The sequence below is a fragment of the Chelonoidis abingdonii genome, chromosome 3 (genome assembly GCF_003597395.2).
Source record: "Chelonoidis abingdonii isolate Lonesome George chromosome 3, CheloAbing_2.0, whole genome shotgun sequence".
Lineage (NCBI taxonomy): Eukaryota > Metazoa > Chordata > Testudines > Testudinidae > Chelonoidis > Chelonoidis abingdonii.
This window is the reverse complement of record NC_133771.1, coordinates 191,041,857-191,050,643: the sequence shown is the minus strand read 5'-3', so window position 1 is coordinate 191,050,643 and position 8,787 is coordinate 191,041,857. Positions and strand designations below refer to the sequence as shown.

General features: G+C 41.3%; 1 protein-coding gene across 2 annotated transcripts in view; it reads left to right on the top strand.

Annotated features, from left to right (window-relative positions):
* The first annotated feature begins 1,130 nt into the window (after positions 1–1,130).
* Positions 1,131–8,787, top strand: part of GTF2A1L (general transcription factor IIA subunit 1 like) — a 32,848-nt gene continuing 25,191 nt past the window's right edge. For both annotated transcript variants that reach the window (XM_032787124.2, XM_032787123.2), the window contains exons 1-3: positions 1,131–1,198; positions 3,981–4,082; positions 4,410–4,533. In XM_032787124.2, coding sequence (XP_032643015.1) covers positions 1,178–1,198; positions 3,981–4,082; positions 4,410–4,533 — 247 coding nt within the window. In that variant the 5' untranslated portion in view covers positions 1,131–1,177. The remainder of the gene's footprint in view (positions 1,199–3,980; positions 4,083–4,409; positions 4,534–8,787) is intronic.

Below are 8,787 nucleotides of genomic sequence, written 5' to 3'. Positions count from 1 at the left end.
AAGGACCTGGAGATTACAGTGGATGAGAAACTGGATATGAGTCAGCAGTGTGCCCTTGTTACCAAAAAGGCTAATGGCATATTGGGCTGTATTAGTAGGATTATTGCTAGCAGATAGAGGGGAATAATCACTTCTCTTGTTTCGGCACTGGTGAGGCCACATCTGGAGTATTGCATCCAGTTTTGGGCCCCTCTGCTACAGAAAGGGTGTGGACAAATTAGAAAGAGTCCAGCAGAGGGCAACAAAAATGATCAGGGGGCTGGGGCACATGACTTACAAGGAGAGGCTGAGGGAACTGGGATTGTTTAGTCTGCAGATGAGAAGAGTGATTTGATAGTAGCCTTCAACTACCTGACCAAAGAAGATGGAGCTCAGCTGTTCTCAGTGGTGGGAGATGACAGAACAAGGAGCAATGGTCTCAAGTTGCAGTGGGGGAAGTCAAGTTTGGATATTAGGAAACACTATTTCACTAAGAGGGTGGGGAAGCACTGGAATGAGTTATCTAGGGAGGTAGTAGACTCTCCATCCTTAGAGGTTTTTAAGGCCTGGCTTGACAAAACCCTGGCTGGGATGATTTAGTTGGTGTTGGTCCTGCTTTGAGCAAGGGGGGTGGACTAGATGACTTCCTGAGTTCTCTTCCAACCCAAATCTTCTATGAGTCTATGATGTGCTAGCAAGGTGTGATTACAGTGTATCTGGGTGTGCCAATGTCTCAGTGCAATGCCATCGCACAGGGGTGTGCTGTTGTGACAGCAGGATTGTTTTGCAGTGCATCACAGCACAATGGTGACTACAAGAGATAATAGTTGGTCTCATAGCAATTTACCTTTGGCAAGCCCTGAACAGAGGCTTCTTCGACCCCGCCTAGGGTGCTGGAGCCATGTGGTGCCTAGCCCTGCTGGTAGAGTGTCCTGTTACCAGTCGCCACACAGGGCGACCCCGAGAGCTCGGCTCCAGGGCCATGGCCGCCGCTGGACAGCACAGCGCTCTTCACCGCCTGGCCCCGAGTCCTGGCTCCGTGGGGCGGCAACATAGCCAGGCCCGGCCACCTCCGGGTCCGTTGCCATGGGAACAGCAGGGGGCGGCAGCGAGGAGCTGCGCAGGACGTTACACGCTGAGCCGTGCTAGCCCAGCGCTTTTCTGGCCGGGAGGGGAGGCGCCTCTTGCCGGCGCAGCCATGGCTCACGCAAACCCCGTGGTAAGGGCGGGGACCAGGGCGGTCTCCCGTGAGGGGCAGGAGGGAAACGGGGAGAGAGGAGAAAAAGGAGCTGCCTGGCCGGGCCGGGCCGCGCCGCGCCGCCCGCCGTGTAATATATTAGGGTTTCACAGGAACGTCCCGGCTGCCTTTTCCCTCTGCCCTGTGACAGGCCGTCACCCCGGGCTGTGATGCTGAGTGAGCGGGGTCCCACTTGGTGCACAGACGAAAGTGGGAAACGTTCAGTGTTTGGTTTGTGCCGCCCAGGCTATGCTGAGACGCTGCAAGCTCCTGCCCTACAGCAGCTAGACGGAAAAGGAACGATGCAGCCGGCGGAGACAGCAATCCTCGAGCTCTAGTGTAGACCACGCGTTTGCGACCTGAATTACCAAGATAGGGGCATCAGATACTATTTTTCCTCCCGTGTGATAGCATTAAAGACTTTCCGTTATTAACAAAACACCGACGTGGTTTGTGCAATCAAGCACAAGTCTGTCAGACTCGGTTTTGATTTAGTGATTGCCTCAATTTGTTGTTCTTGTTGCCGAAATAGAAATGGACGTTTAAAATAAAATCTGGAGACTAGAGTTTTGTTTGAAAGCCCTGGAAGCCTTCGCTATTAAAAAAATGTTCTGTGTGTGACTGAGTAAAAGCATTAATCCTGTGATGTTGACAGTTATTATATAGTTTCCGAGTAAATCTGACCTAGTTTGGATAAATATCTCTTATTTTCCTGAAATTAGTTAGCTAGTGCTAGGGAGAAATCTGAATCCTTCACTCAAACTTAATTTTCTTATGCCCTGTTTTTGAGCTTCCTTTGTGAGCCTCCCACAGGAACATCCTTCTTGAGTGTTTGGAAAGCATCTAGCACATAGTGGATGCTATCAGAAATAACTGTTGCTTAAGATATAAATACTCCCACTGAAGTCACAGAGATTTAAAGTTTTTAGGATTGGGGCCTTAATCATTTCTATCCTCCTTTTTATTTTGTTACATTCACCCCCACTTCATCACTTCCCCCAACACTTAATGTTTTTTTTAGGAAGGCTAAAAACTCATTTCAAAACATGACAATTATTGATCTATTTGACCTTATGGTGTGACAGCTGTATCTGTGAGATAAGAGTAGAGCATACTAATATACATGCTCGATGATAATTGTGATCATGTTGTAAGTATAGTATTTAGTGTTGGAATTGTGAGGTTATCATTTAGTATCCTGTTTGAAACATATCAAAATAAGACTTTTTTAACTTTTTGTAACACTTTGCATAATAAAATATAACTTGGTCAGTGTCCTTTGAGAATTAAATCATTTGAAAGCAAAAGTGTTTGTTTTACAATAATTTAATCTCAAGATGTCTACTGAATTGGCAGGGGAAGGCCATTTGAGGTTCTTGACTATAATTGTGCAAGAGCTATTTTTATTTTTTTCTACAGCTGATATGTTGAAATGTGTCTTGGAATTTTTCCAAGATCTTTAATGTCGTCTGCCTCTACTGCCACCCACCCTCCTCCCACATGCCTATGTATGTTGTTGTGAGACAGTTATACACTTGGGCTGATTCTTTTTCTGCTAAAAGTAATTAGTTACTTCACAACAGCTTCTTCAGATATGTTTCACTTGAAAATCATTTTATTTCAAGTATCCTAATTTTACAGTAATGAGATAGTAGGTTTATTTTTAACATTAAGATTTTTTTTTTTTAGAGCAAACTATGAAGATTTAGAATCCTAACACTTCAAAGGTTGGCTAAAGGTTCAGGTTCTAGCCTATTGTCAGCACATGGCGTACTTCATAGTAATCACTGTTCTGATTAAAACAGCTTTTAGCAATTGAGGGCCCTAACCTTGCTATCTGATCCATGTAGGTGAACCCTTCAGCCTGCACAAAGCCCTGTTCTCAGTCTACAGTTGGGAATCTGGCTGTAGGACTGTGACCTAAAAGAGAAATATTAGGCTGAGCAGAGGGGCAAAAAATCTTCTCCAGGTCTGATTCTGATATAAAATGCATTGATTTTAGCGTAATTACTTTCAGATTACATGGGGTTTTTCTTCCTATTTTTATTGTGACTTTTGAAAAAGTCACATTAGTTTTTTTTTTCTAATCTGGAACTATGTATTGATAACTGTATTGTTATAACATGAGTTAGCAGCAAAATAGCTGTTAACAATCATAACCAAGAAGCAACAGTCTCCACTCTGTATTTGGCTCACAACTGAAGCTGCTCATGTCCTAGAAACTAGCCAAACTATAAAGTGTTTTTTTTTATTTATTTTTATTTTCTTCATTATATTGTTAGTTTCTTCCTAGAGCTTCTTTGTGCAGCTTTAGCCAGTGCTACTTTAATGGCTTTACACAACAAATGCTAGCCTGAAACAGAACATGCTAGTTTGAGAATATGCTGGAATTGTTTTCCTAATGATTTTAGGATTCTTGCTGGATGTTATAGCTAAAAGTAACTATAAACTAAAAAAAGAAATCTAAAATTTAGGCCAAAATCCTAATATTCCCTTTGATATTTTATTGTTAGTTTTTCATTCTACAGTGCCATAAGTGATTTGGTAGAGGAAAAATGTTTTCATCTATCTAGTTATCCCAGCAGTTGCATTGGCCAGAATCTTCAGCCACAAATAGTACTGTCCCCTAGATCTGTTCATTTTATAATAAGGCTCACAAAGCCAGCTTATAAATCCTGCCTCTAGTTAGAGAGTCTGTACTTCACTTGGAGCTGTAGCAAATGTCAGCCTGTGTTTTAAATTCTCTGAATTGTGTTTTATTCAGCCTAAACTCTACAGATCTATTATTGAAGATGTGATTGAAGGTGTCTGGGAACTCTTTGCAGAAGAAGGTGTGGAGGAACAGGTCTTGAAAGACTTGAAGCAGGTTTGCTGGATAATGAAAAATCAAAGGAAAAATCTTTTTCTTGAGATATCTTCTTCTACCTGTCCTTTATTTTTCTAAGGCCCCACAGGATACAGGTACCTTCCATCAAAATCAAAGGGAGATACATATATCCTGAGAAACATGAATTGGAGTCCAAATCTGGTGTTTATTCTTAACATTCTGCGGTTGAATGGTTTCTTAGATTCAACCATTCAGTTTTCAGGATTATCCTGAGTAGTTAAAGTGCCTGAAAACTTTTAAGTATATTAGTGGATGAAAACTGATTTTGGCAACTTAATAATCTTCTTATTAACCTCTTTTTCACAGGCTTGGGAAGCTAAGGTGACTCAGTCTAAAGCGACAGAAGGCTTCTTCAAACATAGCCACTATTCACCCCAGTTCACCTTGCAGTTGCCACACAACTTACATCGCACACTACAGACATCAACAGGTTGGATATTATTTGTGAGATGCCAATAGTTGCAATTTAACACTAGTTCAGTGTTTCAGTAGCCTCTTCATTTAAATTGTGTGTGATGGGCCAAATTCTGTTCTCTTTTACTTTGGTGTAGATCTAGAATGAAAGAGAGAGACTATGAAACTGAAAGCAGAATTTGGCCCACTAAGGGATAAATCCTGTTCAGGCACACTAATGTATATCTAGATATTTGATTTCAATAGAGCTACTTCAGATTTGCACTGATGCACATGAGATCAGAACTGTAGCCCTCTGTTCTCTAGGCCAGAAATATAACACATCTTAAAATTTGCAGGGTTGTATTTTTAATAAGAAATGTAGACTAATTCTAATTCAGTTTTTGTTTTTTAATAGATTAACAGTATTGACTAATTCAGACTAAAAAGAGGTACTTTGTAGGGCTGTCAAGCGATTAAAAAAATTAATCACGTGAATAAACAATAATAGAATACCATTAATTTAAATATTTTTGGATATTTTCTAAATTTTCAAATATATTGATTTCAATTACAACACAATACAAAGTGTACAGAGCTCACTTTTTATATTTATTTTTATTACAAATATTTGTGCTGTTAAAAAACAGAAATAGTATTTTTCAGTTCACCTAATACAAGTACTGTAGTGCAATATCTTTATCATGAAAGTTGAACTTAAAAATGTAGACTTATGTACAAAAAAACTGTTTAAAATTTTACATTGCATTCAAAAATAAGAGCCTGCAAGTCCACTCAGTCCTTCTTCTTGTTAAGCCAATTGCTCGGACAAACAAGCTTGTTTACATTTGCAGGAGATAATACTGTCTGGTTATTGTTTATAATGTCACCTGACAGCCAGAACAGGCTTCTCATGCCACTGTTGTAGCTGAAATCACAAGTTATTTACATGCCAGATGCACTAAAGATTTATATGTCCCTTCATGCTTCAACCACTATTCCAGGGGACATGCTTCCATGCTGATGACATGTTCTGCTCGATAAGAATCCAAAGCAGTGTGGACCATCACATGTTCATTTTCATTTTCTTAGTCAGATACCACCAGCAGAAAGTTGATTTTTCTTTTTTGGTGGTTAGCGTTCTGTATTTTCCACATTGGAGTGTTGCTTTTTTAAGACTTCTGAAAGAATGCTCTAGCCTCTCAGATTTTGGAAGGCACTTCAGATTCTTAAACCTTGGGTCGAGTGCTGTAGCTATCTTCAGAAATCTCACATTTGTATCTTCTTTGCATTTTGTGAAATCTGCAGTGAAAGTGTTCTTAAAATGAACATGTGCTGGGTCATCATCTGAGACTGCTATAACATGAACTATATGGCAGAATGCATAAAACAGAGAAGGGGACACACAGTTCTGCCCCTAGCAGTTCAGTAACAAATTTAATTAACATATTATTTTTTTAATGAGCGTCATCAGCGTGAAAGCATGTCTCCTGGAGTGGTGGTTGAAGCATGAAGGGAATACGAATGTTGAGCATATCTGGCAAGTAAATACCTTGCAATGCCATTTACAAAAGTGCCATGCAGGTGCCTGTTCTCACTTTCAGGTGACATTGTAAACAAGAAGTGTGCAGCATTATCTCCTGCAAACGTAAATAAATTTGTTTGTCTGAGCAATTGGCTGAACAAGAAGTAGGACTGAGTGGACTTGTAGGCTCTGAAGTTTTACTTTTTTTTTTTAGTGCAGTTACATAACAAAAATCTACATTTGTAAGTTGCACTTTCATGATAGAGATTGCATTACAGTACTTGTATGAGGTAAATATACTATTTCTTTTGTTTATCTTTTTACAGTGCAAATATCTGTAATAAAAATATATACTTTGATTTCAGTTACAACACAGAATACAATATGTATAAAAATGTAGGAAAAATCCAAAATATTTAATTTCAATTGATATTCTATTGTTTAACAGTGCAATTAAAACTACAATTAATCGCGATTAATTTTTTGAGTTAATCACATGAGTTAACTGCAGTTAATCAACAGCCCTAGTACTTTGTTTTAGGGACAGATCTTAATCCTTTAAGTCCCTTTGCACCGCTCTGGTGCTTCCAAGAGTACTTAAAGCTGCCTAGATCAGCAATTGAGGGTCCTTCTACTGTGAGAGAGCATTGACAGCAGAGACAGGGATCCAGTGGAAAAAATAGTATGTGAATGAGTAAGTCAAGATTGTATCATAATGTATATGCACAAGTGACCAATTAAAGGTTGAATGGGCAACTTTGATTCTGGTATTTCCTAATTTTTTTTTGAGTGCTTGATTGCGTAACCTTAATGTTCTATTAATGTAGTAGTATTTTTAGATGTAGGAATAAATGTACAGGGACATAGTATTCCTGGGCATTGAGTCCTGTCCCCAATGGGTTGCAGGCAACTTCATCATACGATCCCATTTATAAATGTATCAATTTATATATGCTATGTACAGAGGCATTATTTATTTAACCTGGTCCAAAGATTCTAGATTCACTCACTATTGGAAGCATTGTCTTCTAACTTTTCCTGAAGAGGTGTTAAATACCTAGGGTATAACAGACTCTATTACAGGTAACACAACTGTAAAAATGTATGGACTTTGTTTATGCTTTAAGTAGAATTTTCAAAAGTGGTCAGCACTGGTCTAATTCTGTTCCTCTTGTAGTCAATGTATAATGGGAGCAGATAAACCAGTGCTGGGTGCTCTTAAAAATCCCATCCTGCTTCTGCAGCTAGCACTATTGGGGCTGCACCAGTGGCAGAAAATTGCTTACAAATTTTCCTAGTGTTGACAATGCAGTACACTTGGTATATGTTTGTTCAGGCCTGGTCTACACTACGCGTTTATACCAATTTTAGCAGCTTAAACCGATTTAACACTGCACCCGTCCACACAACGATGTCCTTTATATCAATATAAAGGGCTCTTTAAACCGGTTTCTGTACTCCTCCCTGACGAGAGTAGCAGCACTGAAATCGGTATTACCATATCAGATTAGGGTTAGTGTGGCCGCAAATCGACGGTATTGGCCTCTGGGCGGTATCCCACAGTTCACCACTGTGGATGGACCGCTCTGGAAAGCAATCTGAACCGGCATGCAGCTGGCCAGCGTAGACAGAAAAAGCCCCGCGTAACTTTTGAATTGCATTCCTGTTTGCCCAGCATGGGCTCTGATCAGCAACGGCTGCCGTGCAAAGTCCCAAATCACAAAAGACTCCAGCATGGACCGTACAGGAGAATACTGCGATCTGATTGCTGTAGGGGAAGACAAATCTGTTTCACTCAGAGCTCGGTTACAGCAAGACAAAATGCAAAGCTTGAAAAAAATCTCCAGGCGTGTGAACACGAGTTCCACAGCACCGTGCTGTGTGACACAAGCGTAATGAAAGCAAGAAATCAAAGGGACGCTCATCGGAGGAAGGGAAGGGGGACTGAAGGACTCCAGCCTATCCACATACCCGCACGCCTCCGAAAAGGCATTTGCATTCTGTGGCTGAACTCGCATGCCTAGTAGGGTCAAACACATGGTCTGGGTTGGTTCAGGGTATATATGTCGAATTTACTCCCCTCCTGCCCCCGTGAAAGAAAAGGGGGAAAAATCGTTTTCTTGACTTTGTGCAATCATGTCACCGTTGTCCTAATGCAGCTGCTGTAGAACATGGGCTGGGAGCAATGAACAGCAGCAATCTCTCGCCTCCTTCCCCGGTGCAACGGCACATGCATAGACTCGGTATGCTGGTCCCGTCATCAGCCCTGAGTGCTCCTGGCTGCGCCTCAGGTGAGGTCGCACGGGCGGCGCCTGGGTAAAAAATAGGAATGACTCCCGTTATTCCCACAGATGGACAGGCACGGCTGATCATCCTCAGATCATTAATGCAAACTGCGGGCTGAACTCCAATTAGCCCCCCCCTCCCTTGCATGTCTAAGAAGAAGATTCGGTACTGCTGGACTATATATGCGCTGGAGGCTGCCTCCCTCATTTATCTCATTAAAAAGTCAGGGTTTCGTAATCCTGCATTTCTTTATTACTGTAATCACACAAGTGGGGGACCCTGCAATGTAGCCCAGAAGGTTGGGGAGAGGAAGCATGGTGGCTTGATGCAGGGACATCACCCCTAGAAGTGGCATGCAAGCTCATCATTCTGTGGGATTGACACGGAGCAGCTATGGCTCTCTTTTCTCTGAACACTGGTGTCACCCCTCTAGCTACAACTTGCCCATATTCTGAGGCAGGGACTGAGTCTATGTAGAAT